This window comes from Balaenoptera ricei, chromosome 21 (genome assembly GCF_028023285.1).
Source record: "Balaenoptera ricei isolate mBalRic1 chromosome 21, mBalRic1.hap2, whole genome shotgun sequence".
In the NCBI taxonomy this organism is placed as follows: Eukaryota; Metazoa; Chordata; class Mammalia; order Artiodactyla; family Balaenopteridae; genus Balaenoptera; species Balaenoptera ricei.
Window position 1 is genome coordinate 30477471 of NC_082659.1, and position 21596 is coordinate 30499066.

Below are 21596 nucleotides of genomic sequence, written 5' to 3' on the forward strand. Positions count from 1 at the left end.
GGAGTCCTGGAGAAAATGGACTGGCATCTGGGTGTGATTTGAATAGCCTGGGAGGAGAGAGGACAGCGTGACCTAAATGGAGGGGGACAGGATGCGTGAGAGAACAGTGGGAGAAAGATTGCCAGGGCCCCGCAGTCAGTCAGGAAGCATCTTCTAGGTCTTTTGTTCCCAATAAAGTAGGAGAGAAGGAGAAGGAACACTCTTTCCTGCTTACTGCCTCTTTTCGAAGTTAAATACCAGACGATAAGCAACGACATGCATAACTCTGGAAATAGTTGCATTTATTGGACATTTCATCTTACTGCATGGTATGTGCTGGGAGATACAGTTATTTCTGGCTCTAGCAGGGGGTGTCAGGTTGCTCTTGCCTTTAGGTGTAGGTTAATAGCAGCTGCAGTTAGAGTTCCATGATAGCCACGAAATGTCTTTAGCTAAAATGGACAGCAGTGATCGGAGTTCCAAGGACTTCCAGCTAGTTCTGAGACATATCCTACAAGGCAGTCCACACGAACAAAATATTTTTTATTTTTCCCTTTCTCAGTGGATTTGCCTCCAAGCAGAAGATGCCCAGAAAAGAAAAGTTATGCTTCAAATGTAGTATTCCTTTGGGCTTTTGGAATACTTAAATGCATCTCTTAGGCTTTCTTCCTTTAACAGTTTTATTGAGATATGATTCAGATATCTTACAATTCACCTGTTTAAAGTGTACAATTCAAGGGTTTTTAGTGCATTCACAGAGTTGTGGAACTATTACCATAGTAAACCATAGAATATTATCCTCACCAGAAAGAAACCTTGTACCCATTCGGACTTGCTCCCATTTTCCCTCACTCTCTCTCCCCTTTTCCTACTGTGTGGCAATCACTAAGCTACTTTCTGTTTTTATAGATTTTCCTATTCTGAAAATTTCATACAAATGGAATCATACAATATACGGTCTTTTGTGACTGCCTTCTTTGACTTAGCATAGTGTTTTCAAGGTTCATCTGGGCCATAGCATGTATCAGTACTTTATTCTTTTTATTGCTGATAATGGGCCATTGTATGGATTATGGCACATTTTATTTACCAGTTCTTCCGGTGATGGGCATGTGGGTTATTTCCACTTCTGGGCTATTATGAAGTATACTGTTATGAATATTTATGTACATGTTTTTATGTGGACATATATTTTTATTTCTCTTGAATGAAATATACTTTCAATTCTCATTTTTCATGTAGTTATGTTCTGTAAAGTCACCAGCTCTGAGTTAGCAAATGCTGAGCCACTGCTTCTAGGGGAAATACAGGGTTAAGTTCCTGCAAGCCGCTGGTCCCGAGGCTTTTGTCAATCTATCGATACATAACCTCGTTTTATGTGTTTCTCTTTAAAGATGCCTTATTTAATATACATTTCTTACAAATAGTTGATTATACATAGTTCTTTTTTATGATAAAATTAGCTGAGGAACGTTTAATATTTTCCTGACTCTGGGTAATGTGGTACATTTCATTGACTTTTAGCCTCACAACAATGCTGTCCATTATGCTTTTTTATCAGCTGTTATCTTGTGAATCCACACATTTAGCCACTTTTCCAGATTTTCCACACCTTCATCATGCACTGCAAATATGACCTTAGCACTTTCTGAATAACATAAGGATCAGCGAATTTTCTCTTCCTTATTCCAGATGTACAGTATTGTTTATGGATTAACACCAAACTCAAACAGCCAACATCACTATGAGTCACTCCTGAATGAAGCTGATGTAACACGTGTATTTCCTCTGTAAGGTGCATCGCAACCTTCTTGTGCTTGAGAACACTGCCCAGCCCTTCAACATTGCTCTTGGGGGTCATTTGAAGCAGTGAAATCACCAAGAAAAAGCACAAAAATGCAAAAAAAATGTGGAACTGAATGGTCCATAAAAAGAACACTTGTTAACAGCATGAGAGGTGAAACAAGAAGGCAGCATTGCCTTGTTCAAGCTCAGCTGGGAACGTGTGTGTCAGGTGACTCATTTTTTTTGCCACTGTGCACGAGTCTGCGAATTACCACAATAGCGCCACAAGTGTGGATTTGGGGGTTACAAATAAATATTTGCAAGTAGGTAAATTTGCAAATGCAAGTTTCCCCCACTCTCTGAAAGTAGAGCGTTCCTATGAAACCTTTCGTAAGCTGAAATGGCGTAAAGCGAAGAAGCGATTACCTTAGGACACACCTTGCTAACGGAGGCACAGGTGCTCACAGGGTGTGCAAAGCTACGGCAGCTTGATGCTGAGATGCTGTGTAGTTCCTGGGGAGGGAGCCTGTGGCGCTCCTCTGTCTGCTGCGGCTGTGTGCTGCCCCTGTAACAGCTCAGTGCAAGACAAAAGCTCAGTGCTGTTTTCACTTCTCTCCCCAAAAGTCAAAATCCTCTTGGGATTTCTTTCAGTTAGTGAAACAGGTACTAATTGGAGGTCTTCTGTGAAAGCGAACTTCCGAAAAGCGGGGGATACCTGTATGTGCCTGTAAGTGAGAAGGACTGATTGTATCTAGAACCGGAATTGCTGGGTCATACGGTAGCTCCACGGTTCAGCTTTTGAGGAACTGCCAGATGGTTTTCCAATGTGGGGCGGTGACATTTTACACTCTCACCAGCAGTATATGAGGGTTCCTAATTCTCCACATCCTTGCTCATGCCTTTTATTGCCCATCTTTTTAACTCTAGCCAGCCTAGTGGTTATGAAGTGGTATCCCACTGTGGTTTATTTGCATTTTCCTGATAATTAGTGATTCAAGCATCTTTTCATGTTCTTATTGGCCATTTGTATATCTTCTTTGTAAAAATGTCTATTCAGATCCTTTGCCCAATTTTTTCCTTTCAGTTTTATTATGAGATAATTGACATACAGAACCGTATAAGGTTAAGTTGTACCGCATAATGATTTGACTTACATATTTACATGCATCATGAAATGATGACCACAATAAGTTTAGTGAACTTCACCCATTTCATATAGATACAAAATTAAAGAAATAGAAGAGATATTTCTTGTGATGAGAACTCAGGATTTACTCCCGTAATCACTTTCATTATACCATACACTGGTGTTAATTATATTAATCATGTTGTACCTTACACCCATAGTACTTATTTAGCTTATCACTGGAAGTTTGTACCTTTTGACCTCCTTTGTCACCATACAAAGATATCACATTATTATTAATTTTCTCCCACTACACATTTCATCCCCTGACTCATTTATTTTGTAACTGGACGTTTGTACCCCTTAATTTCTTTCATCTATTTCACTCATCCCCCTACCTCCCTCCCCTCTGGCAACCACCTGTTTGTTCTCTGTACCTATGACTCTGTTTCTATTTTGTTATATTTGTTCACTTGTTTTGTTTTTGTTCATTTGTCTTATTTCTTTGATTCAACATATAAGTAAAATCATACAGTATTTGTCTTCATCTGACTTATTTCATATAGCATAACTTCTAGGTCTATCCATGTTGTCACAAATGGCAAAATTTCATTCTTTTTATGAGCAACATTCCATTGTGTGTGTGTGTGTGTGTATGTATTATGTCTTCTTTATCCATCCATTCATCTGTTGATGGGTACTTAAGTTGCTTCCATATCTTGGCTATTGTAAATAATGCTGCAATGAACATAGGGGTGCATGTATCTTTTCAAATTAGTGCTTTTGTTTTCTTTGGAAACCCAGAAGTGGAATTGCTGGATCATATGGTAGTTGTATTTTTAATTTTTTGAGGAACCTCAGTACTGTTTTTCATAGTGGCTGCACCAATTTACACTCCCAACAACAGTGCACAAGGTTCCCTCTTCTCTACTTTCTTGCCAGCACTTGTTATTTATTTTCTTTTTGAAAGTAGCCATTCTGACAGGTGTGAGGTAATATCTCCTTGTGGTTTTGATTTGTATTTCTCTGATGATTAGTGACGTTGAGCAACTTTTCATGTGTTGGCCATCTGTAGGTCTTCTTTGGGAAAAAATGTCTCTTCAACTCCTGTGCTCATTTTTTAATCAGTTTTATTTTTTAATTGTGAATTGTATGAATTCTTTATATATTTTGGATATTAACCTCTTATCAGATATATGATTTGCAAACACCTTCTCCCACTTGGTAGGTTGTCTTTTTGTTTTGTTGATGGTTTTCTTTGCTGCGCAGAAGTATTTTGCTTGATATAGTCCCATTTGTTTATTTTTGTTTTTTGTTTCCCTTGCCTGAGAATACATACCTAAAAAGAGATTGCTCAGACTGATGTTAAAAAGTGTACTGCCTAGGTCTTTTCCTAGGAGTCACTACAGATTGGTTATATATGCCGTTTGCCTGATATATCTTTTAATTTTTTTATTTTATTTTTTAAAACTATGCTCATTTTATTTTATTTTTTGGCCACGCCCTGTGGCATGTGGGATCTTAGTTCCCTGACCAGGGATTGAACCCATGACCCCCTGCAGTGGAATCATGGTGTCTTAACCACTGGACCACCAGGGAAGTCCCATCTTTTCATTCTTGTAGTTTCACCCATTTGTATCACTGAATCCAAAGTGTGTGTACTCCAGACAGCATATTGATTGGTCATGTTTTCTATTTATCCAGTCTTATCATCTCTATTTTGATTAGACTGTATAATACTGCCACAGTTTAGTGTTATTGTTGCTATAGTTGATTTATGTTTACCATTTTAGTTTATATTTTCTGTATGAATTATGTCTTTTTTATTCCCTATTTCTCCTATACCACTTTCTTTTGCATTAAGAGAATATTTTGTACTATACCACTTTAATTCCTTTAGTGATTTTTCACTGTATTATTCGAAATTATTTATTTAGTGGTTGCTGTAGGGCTTACACATACATCCCAGCTTATCAGAATCTACTTAAGATTTATACTGACTTAATTTTAGCCAAATATAGAAATATTACTCTTGTATAGCAGTCTTCTTCCATTTTTTGTGCTACTATTATTATGTATATATATTACATCTATGCATGTCACAAACCCAATGATATATTGATATAATTACTATTTTATGTAATTTTATATCCTTAAGGAAGCTGAGAAATTAAAGGAGAACAGTATATATTTTAGTGTTTGTTGTATTCACCTTCTTATTTACTCTTTATGGTTCTTAACATTAGTTCCTGTGGATTTGAGTTACAACCTGGTGTCATTTCCTTACTGTATTACAGGTTTGCTCCCACCTACCTCCTTTGTGCTATTATTGTCAAACACATTATATTTCTATATATTATTGGCCCAACTATACAAATATATACATGTGACTCTACATACTTTTTAAATTAGTTAAGAGAAGAAAGACATATGCATTTATGTTGTCTTTTATAATTACATAGTTACCTTTACTGGTGCTCTTTGTTTATTGTTTCTTTTTATGAGATTCAATTTATTGTCTGATGTCATTTGCTTTCAGCCCCAAGAACTTCCTTTAGTATTTCTTATAGTGTGGATCTGCTAGGAACAAATTCTCTCAGTTTTAAAAAATCTATGAATGCCTTTATTTAACCTTAAATTTTGAAAAAAAAAGTTTTGCTGGATATAAGATTCTTGGTTGATAGATTTCTTTCTTTCAGCCTTTTGAGTATGTCATCCCACTGTCTTCTGACCTTTATTGCTTCTGATGAGAAGTCAACTGTTTATCTTATTTTGGTTCCCTTGTCTGTGATGAGCTGTGTTTCTCTGCTGCTTCAAAAATTTCCCCTTGTCTTTGGCTTTCAGTGTTTTCACTATGAAGTATTTGGATGTAGATCATTTTGCGCTTATTCTACTTGAGTCTTGTTGAATGTCTTGGATGTGTAGATGAATGTTTTTCTTCAGATTTGGGAAGTTTTCAGTCATTATTTTTTTGAATATGTTTTCCTGCTCCTTTCTCTTTCTTTTCTGCTTCTGGTATTACAATTTTATGCATATGTTGGTGTGCTTCATTGTGTTCCACATTTCTCTGAGTCTCTGTTTAATTTTCTTCATTCTTTTTTTTCTCTCTTTTCTGAATTGCACAATCTCTATCTTGATCTATCTTCAAGTGCACTGATTCTTTCTTCTGCAAGCTCAAAACTACCGATGAATTTTTAATTTCAATTACTGCACTTTTTAACTCCAGAATATCCATTTTATTCTTTTTCATTGTTTCTATTTCTTTATTGATATTCTCTACTTTATAGCCTATTGACATCATACATTTCATTATTTAAGCATGATTTCCTTTAATTCTTTGAACACATTTGTAATTGTTTTAAGTCTTTGATGTTGCTTTGAAGTCTTTGCCAGATAAACCTAACATCTGGGCCCTTTTTTTTTTTTTTCTCTGTATGGGTTACACTTTTCTGGGGGTTTTTTTTTTTGTTTTTTAATTTTGTTGTTGAAAATTTGATATTTTAGGTAATATATTGTAGCAATTCTGGAAACTTATTCCCCCACCCTCTTGGGTTTGTTTTTGTTCTTGATGGCTTATTTATTTGTCCAGCGTCTTTGCTAGATTATTTTAATTATATCTCTTTCCCCCCCATGATATGCAGCCACAAATGTCATTGCTCAGAGGAACAGCCTTAGGAAAGTGCACAGTCATTGTGGGGTGACAGTGTTTTTGCAGGACTCTATTTGACTGTCTCTTTCCCTGATCTTCTCTGTTAAGCTGTCTGCCTCTGCTAGAATCACACCTAGCTCTTAGACTCTGCTAATTGCTGGATGATTGCTCTTCTGTTTTTGCCAGTGCTCAATATAAATTCTGATCTGATTAAATTCAGTCCTTTTTGTAGCATTAGTTTTTGAGGCAAGTCTTTGAAGTTTGTTCTCACTCCGGGAAGGCTCGCTTTAGCTGTCTGTTTCCCTGGTTCTTTCTGATAAACTAGCTGGGCTATGGTTTAGCTTATTGCTCAGATGGAGCTATCAGCTTTCTCTTAGTTGCTTACCACCAAAACCTCCATTGTTTTTGAGAGCTTCCTTTAGCATAAACTTTCCCACACTCTATTTCAAACTCAGTCAGTTCCTCTGGGGAGAGTTTAGGAGCTCTCTGTTCTTACAGCCCCTCTCCCCACTCTGTTCTTATGGAAAAATCTCTGAGCCACTGCTTTTCTCAGAGTGACAGCTCTGCTTTATTATCTGGGCAGAGGTGGCAGCCTCTGGTCTTCTTAGCTTGTTTCCCCTGGCACAGAACCTCTGTCCTCCAAGCAAACTGGGGCATGGCCAATCATGGTTCCAATATTCTTGGCCTGCTATGCCAGGGAAAGAGCTTCTGTCCTATGAATAAGAGTGAGGAAGAGAGTACCTGATCTCTGTCTGGGCTACATTGCCAGGAATTTAGTTTCTACAGCTTGGAGCTAAAGGGGATGTGTTGGTGATCTGTTCTTCTTGATATCTCTTAATGGGGAGCTGATGGGAGAGGGAACACTAATTTCTTGACCACACACAGCAGAGTGGACCTTTTTTCATGCTGAACTGGGGGGTCAGTAGGGAGGGAGAGGTTGTCTCTGAAGTGCCATAGACTCTCACTGTTCTTACTGAGAGTTAGTATATTTTCTCAAATAGATATATATTTTTTAATTTAGTGTTTGCTCTTAGGATAATTTTCAGAGACTTTAAAGGGTTTTTTTTAAAAAAAAGAATTTTCACTGGTTATGGTTATTTTGCCAGGGAACAATTTCACAGCATTCCTCACTCTGACATTCTGAAGTAAAAGTCTCTCTCTCAGACTTTTTACACTCACTTAAAGTAAAGGAGAATGAAGAAAGTTATTTGAATTAAGTAAAAAAAAAAAAAAAGTACAAAAAAAGAAAACAGAATTTTGGGACTAGATTTCTGGCCTAGTCAGCCAGGTTTTTTTCACCTAGATGGAATTCTTCTGAAAAGTTCTTAACTTTGCAAAATGCTTTGACTAGGCAGCCTTAGGACCCTCCACAATTTCTTTTTCTTTCAGCCATGTGGATACTGCATTGAAAAAGTCCCACTGAATGTTTACCTCCAGTTTGAAAACCATATTTTAAGACAATCTTGGACTCCCCTTAATTTACTTGGTAGTTGGGGGCCATTCTCAATTCTTTAAGCCAGAAACCTTAAATGTGTTCACTGAGGTCAGTTCATCAACTTTTAGGGAATTTCTCCCCTGAGCCATAGAAGAGCAGGGCTCTGGGGGGCAGTAGGAGACTCTAGGAACAATGCTATGATCTGTAGTTGCAAGGAGCTATGAATTTAGGATGTAGATAGCCAGGAACACACAATTAAATTCCAGCAGTTTCCAGGCCCTTGGTTAATATTGAGATTCTTTCTGAGTAGTTGCATCTCCACCAGGGTCATTAGAGGAATCAGAGATGGTGGCATCATGTGAGTCACACTGACCTCTTTAGTAAAATATCCTATAGAAGATGTCCTGTGGGCCTCAAAATCTGCCTAACTTCTCAGGGCATCCCAGCCCCTCTCTTGTCAGACAGCTACACTTTCTTTGACCCTCTTCTGCAATGATGGCATAATTACATCCCATGATATATTTTGCATAACAGTTGGTTCTCTGCTTCTATTATTCTTTGATTCTTCTATATCAGGGGTCCATGGTACCGGTCCATGGCCTGTTAGAAATGGGGCCGCACAGCAGGAGGTGAGCGGCAGGCAAGCCAGCAAAGCTCCATCTGTATTTACAGCCGCTCCCCATCGCTCGCGTTACCGCCTGAGCTCCGCCTCCTGTCAGATCAGCGGCGGCATTAGATTCTCATAGGAGCGCGAATCCTACTGTGAACTGCGCATGCGAGGGATCTAGGCTGCGCGGTCCTTATGAGAATCTGATGCCTGGTGATCTGAGGTGGAGCTGAGGCGGTGATGCTAGCGCTGGGGAGCGGCTGCAGATACAGATTATCATTAGCAGAGAGGTTTCATGGCACAGAGACCATCATAAATCAATTGCTTGTAGACTCATATCAAAACCCTATCAGTGAGTGGCAATTGAAAACAAGCTCAGGGTTCCCACTGATGGTGCATTCTGGTGAGTTGTATAATTATTTCATTATATACTACAATGTAATAATAATAGAAATAAAGTGCACAATAAATGCAATGCCCTTGAATCATCCCACAACCATCCCCCCCCCAACCCCGGTCCATGGAAAAATTGTCTTCCACGAAACTGGTCCCTGGTGCCAAAAAGGTTGGGGACCGCTGTTCTATATTGTGATGTGAATGAGATTGCCCAGCAGAGCAGAAATCGAAGAATATATATTAAAACCATGATGAAACAAACATAAATTTTTGGAAAATGTTGCCCTAGTTGAACCCTCAAGTTAGTTTACAAATTGTTGAAAATTCTGGTTCTTTTTCTGGCCAACTTCCTGTTAGTCTGAAAGATCTGGGCTGACCATAGACCTCCTTGCATTACCTGTCTCCTCTTTTGACTTCTTATGGCATGCAATTTACTAACCTCACAAACCAACCCTCAACTCCTCCATTCATTCAGTAAATATCTGCAGGTCCCACTGTGTGGCAAGCATTGTGCTAAAAGCTGGGGCCTCAGTATCAATTTCCTTGACCTTAGCAATGTCCTTCTTCCTCACAAGGGGAACAAATATGAAAACAAATAAATATCACGACTCAGTGCTCTATTCTAAGAGAAGTATGTACAGGACACACAGAGGACCCTAAGATCAGTGCCCACTTCTGCAGGACAGTAGAGGGAGACAGAAGAAGCTTCATCTCAAGAAGTGATGGTTAACCTGGGTCATGAAAACAGGTTCTGGAAAGAGGAGATTAGACAGGAAATGACGAGGAAGGACATTCCAGGCACAAGAAAGGCATGAAGATGAAAATCCACAGAAATAGGCTCATTTACATTACTAGTCTTTTTACCTTACAATTGGGAGAGCGTGGGTCCAATAGGAGACTATATGTCTTTGATTACAATATTTTCCTTTCATTTTATACCTGCCTTCTCCAATTCTCCTGGTCCCAACCTCCTTAATAACAAGGAGTAGTGTTATATTCATCTAACACAGCATCTCGCACATTTAGGAGGTCCTTAAAAATGTGTTGGGTGAATGAATACCATAAACCCACTGGTCATTATACAGTTTGAGGGCTGTCCTTTGCCCCAGAAACTAGTTCTGAATACACTTTATATAATGACAGCAGCCACTTTCCGTAGAAATGTCTCCACCTTAGAACTCCAGGGAGAGAGGGACAGGCTGGGCCGGCAATTTTGCTAGAAAGAGGCAGGAGGGATGCACGTGATCTAAATAGGTGTAGCTTGTGAGTTAAGCTTTGGCTTATGATCTTCTGCCTAATTTTAAGAAAAAAATTAGGTGCTTTGACCCATATTATGCATAAGTAGGTGAAAACGGGTAAATCAAGCAACCACTTTCACCTTGACAACCTTCCTTTCTCCCCTGCCCCAAATGTAGGACAAATATCCTCTCACACAGAGTGGGAAAGTGCCAGTTTGTGTCTCTCAGTCCTCCCGAGCTGCCCACTCCTCATTTATTGGGCTCAAAGCCTTCAGTAACTCCCTGATTTGTATTTCCCAGTATTCCTAGCTCTACCCCATACATAGATCTGGGGCATCTCCTGGGCTTGGCTGGTGAGGTCGATGCGGGGAAGCCAACTCTTCTCGTATTTCCTGCCTGGTCCAGTCAGCTCCACAGTAGACCAGACAAAGGGGTACAAGTATTTATGACTTCATTTTGGTTTTTTATTTTTATTCCTTTTTAAATTAAAAATAAATTTTTTGGTTGTGCCACAAGGCATACAGAATCTTAGTTCCCCGACCAGGGATTGAACCCGCACCCCCTGCAGTAGAATCGCAGAGCCTTAACCACTGGACCGCCAGGGAAGTCCCTTTTTGGTTTTGTATTGAGGAGAAAACCTCGGCTTGAAACCCTCAGCAGGGGTACACTCGGTGAGTCCAACCTCGATGTCTACCCAGACGTCCTGCCCTGAGGTTTGTGCCTCTCTAGGAGACCCCTTTCGGGGAGCCCCTCCCCTCTCCATAGACTCCATCTCCTTTCACTGACCCCCACCCCAGCCCCTAGCAGTACATTTCTTTCAACCTCACTCATTAGCTGTGGTAAGGGGGCTGCGGAGATGCTAAGATTTAAATGCTAAGGTCAAGAGAATAAATGGTTGTAAGTGGGACTCCAAATCTCAGAGACTCTTATGGCATCTCTCCCTTTTCCCGGTCCCCGAACTGCGGGCCAGCCTCCTGGTACATTCACACACACACACACTCACACACACACACACACACACACACACACACACCCTGCTCCTCCCAAGATCGCCTGCCAATTGTCAGCCATATTACCAATGAATGCCTTAAGAAGGAAGGAGTTAGTTTTCTAACTGCCACATAACTTGCAAGGCAGCACTCTCCAGCAGTCTGGACATCTTATCATTATGCAGAAAAATACAGAATTCCCTTTCTCAGTCCCATCCCCACCCTCATCCTCATCCCCATGCTATTTTATTTAAAAAAATTTTTCATTGGAGTATAGTTGCTTTACAATGTTGTGTTAGTTTCTACTGTACAACAAAGTGAATCGGCTATATGTATACCTATATGCCCTCTTTTTTGGATTTCCTTCCCATTTAGGTCACCACAGAGCATTGAGTAGAGTTCCCTGTGCTATACAGTACATTCTTGTTAGCTACCTATTTTATACATAGTATCAATAGTGTATAAATGTCAATCCCTATCTCCCAATTCATCCCACCCTGCCTTCCCCCCTTGGTATCCATATATTTGTTCTCTACGTCTGTGTCTCTATTTCTGCTTTGCAAAATAAGATCATGTATACCATTTTTCTAAATTCCACACGTATGCGTTAATATACGATATTTGTTTTTCTCTTTCTGACTTACTTCACTCTGTGTGACAGTCTCTAGGTCCATCCATGTCTCTACAGATGACCCAATTTCATTCCTTTTTATTTTAAATTGCACTCCTTGGGCCTGCCGGGAATAGGAGAAGGGGCCATTGTGGGGCAAGATACTCACCCAAGGCTGCTGTTTTAATAAAGAGATGCTTTGCTACTGCCGTTCCCCTAAGGAATAGATTAACTCCTTATCTGAGAGTCTTCTTTACCTTCAATTTCTAACTAGGCACGAGGGGAGCCCATGGATTAATCTTCCCCCTCACAGAATATAAGTAATTGATGATCTGTGAGCACAATAGACAGGTCACATGGTCTGACAAAGGATTTATTTTCTCCAAATCATTATTCATTTTCGTGAAGTCTTACAAAGGAATAAAAATCAAGCTGGATTTAAGTATTTTGTGCCGCAGTTAATGAATCACCTGTCCTTAAGGAAAGGAAAATGGCAAAAACTCTCTTGGAAAATTCAGCCAGCATGCTCACCATAGCTTTATGATATAGACTCAAGTTAATTATGAAAAATATTCATTTCCTTAAAGAAATCTTTAAAAAAATCTTGAACATGGGACCACGTATCCTGGTGAGACTAAAGTGGGTCAAAGGCAGAGCTGAATGCCAAATGATAATTTTTGCTAAATAATTCAGGCCATGTGAACTCTGATATTTTACTTACTTTGATGCGTATAATGGATGCAGTGAGAGACCCCATTCCTCCCGGTGCCAGAGCCACTGTGATTTCACCTGCTGTGGGCCTTGGTTTTCTGCGGGTAGGTTCATATCCGCCCATTCGTCCTGTGTTCCCAGTGCCCAGCAGTAGTGGTCCCTATTAAATATAGGTTGAAGTTAGTAACTGAGAAAGTTTTGATGATGATTATCATGGAGAAGAAAAAAGAGATTGCAGAGCAAAGACAATACAGACATTGCAAGAAGAAAGTCTGTGGCAAGTTTCACGTGCGACAGAACGGAATGGGACAAAAACCTCAGAGGCCTTGGGGCTCTCTCTAATGTTCTCTTCATCTGTCTCCCTCACAGGGAAGTGATGCCGACATGGTGGATAAAAACAAGTGCTGCACCCTCTGTAACATGTCCTTCACCTCCGCAGTGGTGGCCGACTCACATTATCAAGGCAAAATCCATGCCAAGAGGTTAAAACTGTTACTAGGAGAGAAAACCCCATTAACGACCACAGGTAGGTGTCTGAACAGTGATGGCGGGGAGACACCGAAATCCAGTGCCCATCCCGTTCGTCAGGCTCCCTCTTCACGGGTGGCTGCCAGAATGAGAGTGGATGAGAGGAAAACCCAAAGGGTGAGCAGGTAGCCAGCCCAGTGGAACTTGTGCTGTCATAAGACTGTTAAATCCAAGGGCTGGTTCTCTCAACCTGGAGCCTTCAGATTCGTAATTCAGCAGTTTGCATCTTCTGAATGGCTGTTTCCATCCTGCAAGATGTTGTCTGTCATATTTATCGTATATCATGTAAGATAATCTATCTATTATGTAAGGAACACTGTCCTTTCTAGTTTTGGTCTGTAATCAGTAGGGGTGATGGATAGTGTATTGTACACGTATTGCTTCCCTACTTACTCCTGGTTAATGTTCTTATCTTCATGGGGATAGGGAGGAGGAAAATGGGAGACTTTAAAAACACTTTCATGTGCTGACACCCGGGGTGCACCCACCCCCTCCCCCCAGGTGACATTTCAGTCATCTGTGTAGGGAATCTTGTGATTCAAGCCTATTAACTTTCACAATAAAAAGCTTAAACATTGATAACAGATCATTTGACCCTCTAGTTCTTCAGAAGTAACAAAAAAAAAATTCTTCAGAAGTCTATTAAGTCATAGAACTAAATTACTACTGTTATCATTTAATCAAGATAGATTCTTTGGACAAGATGTACATTGTGGCAAAGATGTTACTAGACTAGGTGATAATCCCAAGAAGTTGAGGGTATATTTCATGATGTTGACTTTTTCAGTGCAATTACAAGGTAGCAGTGCATTGTATCTGGCTGCCTAATGAATCATGCATAAATCGTGGGTGTAATTATTTTTTCAATGGTATTTTTGAAATTGAAGAGAGTCTAAAACAATAGTTGGCTTTTCTCCTCACTGGTGTTTTTCTTAAGAAAGATATCTGCTTTCACTTGGAGACGAGCAAGGAATCTTTTCACTGCATTTTTCTACTTAGTTGAACTAAAGACTATTGTTTTTGTAAAGGTGGCTATGACGTTCAGATATAGGATGGCGTTGCAAAACACGTGGAATTTGGAGACAAGCTCAGCTTGATTTAGGCACATTCTGTGTGTTGACATTTGATAAGCAGGCACTTGGTGGAAACTCTTGATTTTTGCTCTCTAAAAGGTTGGATACTCACCTTGTAACCTACTCCCTCTCAAATCTCTTAAAATAGACACCTCAAAGAAACAACCACTGGAAAGTTTTTATCTGTTCTCCATGAATGTGTAACTAGCCCATTTGTTCTCTCTGCCTAAGCTTAGTATTGCTGTTAAAATTAATTTTGGGGGTGGTGATGGAAGAGAAGAAGCTATATCTTTGTTTATCACATTAATTAGCAAATGGGAGTTATTATTTCTGTAAAAAAAATCACCACCAGGCAAAAAAAAATAGTGCTTTGTGAATTTCAATACGTCCTTAAGATAACCAAGCATCAGTTTGTTTTTCTGAGTTATCCTCAGCGTTGTTAGTTGCCATCAATATATCCCAAAGGAAAAAGATCTAAAATACTTGAAGTGCAGTGTTTCCTTAATGACTTAGTCTTGGCATCCACGGAGCTGGCCCAGTCCTCGCTGTGACAGGCATCAAGGCGCTGGGTGGGTGAGGAGGGAATGGGGGTGGGCGGGGGGAAGGTAGCACTCATAGCTCGTGGCTTGGGCTATGGAAACAGATGCTGGTTGTCTTTTCCCAGCATCTCCCTTTCTGCAGCGTAACCTCTCATCCATTCTCCTCCAAAGCTGCTTTGAGCAGAAAGGATCTTGGAACATGGTAACTTCAGACAGAACTGGAGAGCCTGGGAAGCTACACTGGTCCCTGCGCTGGCGTTGTTGTGAACCCAGCTGCTGGCAGGGAGCAAAGAAAGCAATGTGTCCTCCTAGAGGGAGGTGAGTCATTAGGTACAAGTGTAAGCAGAGGGTCAGCATTACGTCCTGAGGCACAGGACAGGGGTGGAGGGCCTGATAGGAGGGTGGAATCCAGCAATGGAGATTCTGGGTACCGAGATCGTGCTGAGACTCAAGCAGGGTTCCAGCATCAAGAAAGTCGGGCAGGTGGTAGCAGGGTGCTGGCTGCAGTCCTGGGGCTCTAGGGAAAGAAAAGGCTGTTCAGAGCATGGCAGGGCACCGTCATTTTAGACCAGAGTGCTGGGCTGGAAACCAAGTATAAGGACACATCAGGAACCCGGTTTGCCAGACCTAGGATAGAGGTTGAGGCTTGGTCTCCAGCAAAATGCAGTTACTGCAAATGCACGATAAGGACCAAGAGGCAGCAGAAAAGAATACCCAGGCCACGGGCTTCCTGAGCCCCCAAGTGCAACCCCTTCTGCTCCTTGAGCGGAGTCGGGATTGCCTGCCATCTGCCCTTGCTGCCTGCGGCCGAACCCAGCAGTGGTGCCCGAAGGTTCACCGTCCTCTGCCCATCTAGGAACTGCTCTGCCTAATCAACCAGATTGGCTTGGCATTACTTCTATCATGAAAACAAAAGGAAAAAACAACATATAAATCCCAAACAACTGAATTCAGAAGCAATCTCCCTGCTCAGGTGTGCTGCTGAAGCCTCCGCTCCAGAAATAAGAGGCTCCTGAACGGCGGCGATTTCTGGGCAGGAATAATTGAAGCACAGCTCATTGCTTCTCTGAGCTACTCCATCTGATGAGGGCGAGCAGTTGGTATCCGGGAATCATTACCTTTCCTCCTACTCAGGATGTGCTTTGATCAAGCATCAGCTGGGGATCCTGCAGAATCACATAGTTTAGGTTTGGGTTGCCTGGAATTCCAGATGGACGTGTATTTACTAGAATTTCTGAAATGCTTGATAGGACCACTAGAACAAAACCCAGTTCCGGATCTTGTTTGTTAGTGTGTTGTGGAATCTCTGCTCCAGTTCACGCTTTTCTAGATCCTTCTGTAAGATGAGAGCGTGATGAGGACTCGGGACCCACCACGTTCTCCAAACCTTGGCAGATTCCAGCGTGGAGGTCTTGCCCAGCTCGGAGGCTAGATTGAGGCTGCCGTGGTCGTGTCACTGCCACACTGTGGGAAGCGTTTCGAGGTGACTCAGAGGACAGAGGCCAGAATGGTGAAGGGCATGGAAATCCTCTCACTGGAGGGAGAGGAAAGGGAGTGGGGTTGTTTAGCACGGAAAAGAGATTGCTCAGAAGGCAGTCATGGGAAACAGTCATGCTGTGTGTGTGTTACCGGGTCCAAGTTCTCTCTGCTCGCCGCACGACAGGCCAATAAATCGGAGACAAGGTGTTGAGGCAGGGAATACGAAAGCCGCCAGACCGAGATTATGGCAGACTAAAGTCTCAAAATAACCATCTTATCGGGGTTTGGATGCCAGTTTATTTTATAGCACAGAGAAAGGAAGAAGATGAGGAAGTAAAGTAAGAAGGCCATAAGTTATGCAACTATCCCCTGGAATGGCCAGCCTCCGGGAGGGGATGTGTTCATTTCTTCTTTCTTGCAGCCATCTGTAGGTGGAACAGGGTCCAGAGTTTCCCTGAACAAAGGCACTTCCGTTTAACATTCAGGCAGAGGGGCAGGGTTCCCCAAGGCAGGCAATTATGTACAGACAGTACCCTTTTAATGAACAAAAGCAGCGGAAAGCAAAGGTTACGGTAAAAGAAACAGATCCAACAGGTAGTCCAGTTTGGCTCTTCCCTGTTGTGTGCGTGTGTGTGTGTATGCATGTGTGTGTGTGCACGCATGCATGTGTGTGCCTGGGTGCAACAGATTCAACCAATGAGTAGGTAGACATTAGGGGGTTAGATCTGAGCTCAAGATAAGGAAGGCTTTATTAATGTTCAGAGACACTCAAAGGTGAGCTGTGTGTCTGGGGGCTGCTTTTGAAGCAGAGGCTGGCTGACCACTTGGCAGGGCATTTCCTGAGGGGCTGCCACCATCATGACACTAGCCTAGAGGACACTTAATGTCCCTAGATTACATGGTTAGCCTGGATGACATTTAAAGACCTTCCAACCCTGAGATTCTCAGCGGATGCTACCTACAGGCTTGACCCACTGACATAATATGGCAGAAGAAATCCTAGCCTGGGAGTCAGGAGACAGGAAGTGAGGCCCTGGCTCTGTCTCGTCGCATCTCCTTTAGTAGCTCCACATACTTTTCAACCTTAGTTTTCCCATCAGTCGTCTATTTCTTATACTGGATGCATTTACCTCACTGGCCCTTTTACAGAGCAAATGATAGGTTGAAAAGTGCTTTGAAAATTAGAAGGTCTTGTGTTCTTCCCAGGTGAGCCTTTGGTGAGTTGATGGGGGGTAGTAGGCAGCCTGACCCCTTTCCTCTCTCAGAGCCTCTGACGTCCTGATTATTATTAACATGGGGTTATTCAAACTCTGCCTTGGGAGGAGCATAAGGGTGCCCGGGATTGGGTCTCCTTGGAGACGGACCTTTCTGGGATGAGTTCCGTGAACCAAGGCGGGGCCTGGCCCAGGAGAGGGGGGCAGTGCTGGTGCTGGTGGGCCGGGGGAGCAGGGACTGTGAACTCAGGGGCAAGGGGGTGGCCACGGAGCCGAGGACACAAACAGGCTCTGGCGTTTAGGAAACCTGTCAGACGGAGAGAGACACAGCCACCAGCCGAGGGCAGGACTCTGCATCTGGGACTGAGGACTGGCAAGCAAATAGAGGTGACAGTAAATCTTTTTCAAGACAAGAACTCGGGCTTCCCTGGTGACGCAGTGGTTAAGAATCTGCCTGCCAATGCAGCGGGCACGGGTTTGACCCCTGATCCGGGAACATCCCACATGCCGCGGAGCAACTAAGCCCATGCGCCACAACTACTGAGCCTGCGCTCTAGAGCCCGCAAGCCACAACTACTGAGCCCGCGTGCCACAACTACTGAAGCCCGTGCACCTAGAGCCCATGCTCTGCAACAGGAGAAGCCACCACAATGAGAAGCCCGCGCACCGCAACGAAGAGTAGCCCCCGCTCGCCGCAACTAGAGAAAGCCCGCGTGCAGCAACAAAGACCCAAGGCAGCCAAAAATAAATAAATAAAGTAAATAAATTTATTAAAAAAAAAAAGAAAGAAAAGACAAGAACTCAATGTCTCTGAAGGATCAAACAAGGAACCAGACACCAGAATGAAGGCCCAGAAGGGAGTGCCAATCTCAGGTATATGGAAGGAGCTGTGCGATCAGAGTGGAAACACAAGGGGCTAGAAGGTTGCTGTAAACCTGCTCACAGAAGGCAGGGATTGGCCCTGGAGGCCCGTCACAGGAGCCGAGTCTGTAGGTGAAGGGGAAGCACTTCCAGCAGAGCAGGGGAGGATGAGGAGCCAGGTGGGCGGCTCCGTTCTGGGCTCCTGTGCCGTAAGCGGTGCTGGGTTTTCCCGGTAGCTGCCTGGGCGCCCTGTAGGGGTATGTGTTCAGTGGCTGCAGGTCTGCCATTGGTGGCGCCCCAAGGGTACTGTCACTGCCTGCAGGAGACCGAATAGTGTATCCGAATGTGTCCACTTCCGAATCCCCAGAACCTGTGAACATGTGTTACATGGCAAGGGGCAACTGACGTTGCCTATGGAATTAAGATTTCTGACCTCCAGAATGGTGATACAGTAAAACTGTGTTGCTTTAAGCCACTAATTTTGTGGTACTTTGTGGCAGCAGCCAGAGGAAACTAACACACCTGGGCTAAGTAAATACTTAGCCAAACAGGACACTCCTTTATGTATATTTTACTTATTTCACCTTGGGGAGCCTCAAATTCAACATAGGGAACACTGACATGACTGTTTTCAGAGACTTGCCTGAGGGAAGGAGGTATATCTTTGTATCAGGGCCTTACCCCCAAGTATAACTTATTACTTCGCTGTGCAAAACTGCTGCTGACTTTGTCCTGTGATATTAAGCAGGTCAGTCAGACCCCACCCTTTACTGACTGAGGACTTCACCTGCCCGGACTGCCCTTTCCCAATCTGTACAATGGGTCTAATGCTGTTACTTATATCAAAGGCTTTCCACAATGATTATAGGATCTGATTAATAAATGCAAAGTGCTAATCACAGGGCCACGTAGAGCTCAGGAAATGTTTTGCTCTGTTTGCTTAGGAAATGAAGCTGTTTTTATTTACCCTGCTCCGAACTCCGGGCTATATAATTTTGTTCTTGAAATACTTTATTGTCTTTTCATCCAAGGCTGCTTCCGTTGGGTGAATCTGCTTTACCAAGAGCACCTCCTGGAGGGAAGAGGGCTCCACACTTGTTCTCCCGCATCCTCCCCGGACACAAGCTTGCCTGTCTTCCGTGTTCTTGAAACAGAGAGTGACAGCCAGTGTCACCCGGTGTTCTGTCCCTGCCTAAGGACAAGTACGAGTGCAGATGTAGGGGTCAGGGTACAGGTCAAAGGAACCTGGGGAGAAGATGAATCAAAACAGCCAGGGAAATCTGCCAAAGGAGACATAATCCAGCGTGACTGGGCAGAGAGGGAGGATGGAGCTAATAGGACCGAGCAGGAGACCGGATTTGAGCAGAGGGCAAGTCGGAGGATGGGAGAAGCAGGGCTCTGTGCTGTGTGCAGGGAGGGAGCCATTGGTGGTGTTGGCCTGGGACGTGCAGGGTGTGGACTAGCCGAGTCCAGAAATCATAGGAGGAAGAGGCATAGTCGGTGCAGAAGCTTGGGGTGGGGCAGAGGTGGGCTGTGAGATGGGGACAGCAAAGCAGGGATCAGGGTGAGAGAAACTCAGAGGTTAGGAGGAGGGGCTGAGTCAGGGATCCAAGGGCCGTCGGGTGCATTGGATGGGAGCAGGGCAGGGCAAACACAGAGCTGCGGGATTCTGCAGATCTATTTCTGGCTCTATGGTCCCACCTGCTCCAGCCTCATGTGATGCCACAGGACACCAAGCTCAACGGGTAATTGAAGATTCCACTGATGCCATAAGAGGGGCTGCAGGAAGTCCTACTGGCTCTTCTCAACCAGCTCCAGTCCCACTGACTTTCTGGCCAAAGGTAGTTCCTGCTGCATCAAGCATGGGGCCTTGTTGGCCATCGATTCACCCAGCAACTCTGGCATTCTGGGACAGAAAATTCCACTCTAAGGGCTCATAGATGTAGCTTCTCTACGGAAGCTGGAATTCCCTCACCTGGTACCTGCCTCAAGTGAGTTCATAACTTGGAGGTTTTAGTTCATTGTTTTCCTAGCTCAGTTCCTGTCACCCTTGGTCCTGGGAATGTAAAGGTGGGTAAGACACCACACGCCCTTCTGAGGCTTGCCGTTTGGTGGAGGAAACGTGGGCCCTTGGCTACAATGAACGACACACCGTGAAGATCTATGGATACACAGGATCTGTTGAAGAACAGTTAGAATCATTGCAGTTGCAGAGATCTGAGAAGAATTTAGGATGAGACTTGTCCAACTAGGGCCTTAATAACTATATAACCTATGGCGTGGGGTGTAAGGGAGGGCTCTCAGTTTCTCACAGGAACCCTTTATCTAGCTCAGAGTTTCTAATCTCAGTGGCGCTGACATTTGTAACTGGCTAATTCTTGGTTAGGGGAGGGGTGCTGTCCTGTGCATTGTACGATGTTTAGCAGTGTCCCTGGCTTCCACCCACTAGATGACAAAAGAGCCCCACTAGACATGTGACAATAGGAAACATCTCTAGACATTGCCAGATGCTTCCTGGGGGGCAAAGTTGACCCCAGTTGAGAACCGCTGAGCGAGATCAGGTTTAGCAAACTTTGGCCCGAGAACCACTGAGCTAGATCAGGTTCAGCAAACTTTGGCCCGAGAACCACATCTGACCTCTCATTGCCCGTTCTGTGTGGTCTGCAAGCCCCAAATGGTGTTTATGCATTTAAGCGGTTTAAAAAAAAAATCAAAAGAAAAATATTTTGTGACACACGGCAAATATAGAAAATTCGTATTTCGGTGTTCCATAAATAAAGTTTGATTGGAACACGACTGTGCTCATTCACCTGCGTTCTGTCTAGGCCGCTTTTGTGCCACAATGGCAGAGTTGAAACCACAGAATCCACAAAGCCTAAAATATTTGCTCCGAGGTCCTTTATGTGGAAGGTTTGCCCACCTCTGATCTAGACAGTGAATGATCTTGGGGGAGAGGCGGCGAGGAGAGAGAGTGGTGGTATTATAGGTGTGTGTGTATAAAATGAAACATTCCCCAGGACCACACACCTTTGAGGAGCTGGGGAGACACCGGATAGGGGTTAGTGGAGAGATCAGGACAGATGGAGGGAAGTTAGAGAGACGAGCCTTGGGGAGGTACCTTGAGAGCAGAGAATGAGGGGAGGCCAGTGGCCCCCTCTTGTTGAGAACAAGGAATTCTCCAGAGAAGCTGCAAGATGTGAGTGATAGCAAATATCTCCACTAGGCCTGAAATTCAAAGACATTTAGAAAACGAAAGAGATGAAATTATAACCAGATTTGATCAAAACCTTCATATGCTTATACCTCCTGATTTTAAATTCTTATTTGAAATCTGAGGTCTGATCTGTATAGTTTCCCAGGGGTGCTGTAACAACTTC

General features: G+C 43.1%; 1 protein-coding gene across 1 annotated transcript in view; it reads left to right on the forward strand.

Moving 5' to 3' along the window:
• ZMAT4 (zinc finger matrin-type 4) overlaps window positions 1-21596 on the forward strand; it is a 345324-nt gene that overhangs the window by 177196 nt on the left and 146532 nt on the right. The window contains exon 4 of the mRNA XM_059909471.1: window positions 12895-13051. Coding sequence (XP_059765454.1) covers window positions 12895-13051 — 157 coding nt within the window. The remainder of the gene's footprint in view (window positions 1-12894; window positions 13052-21596) is intronic.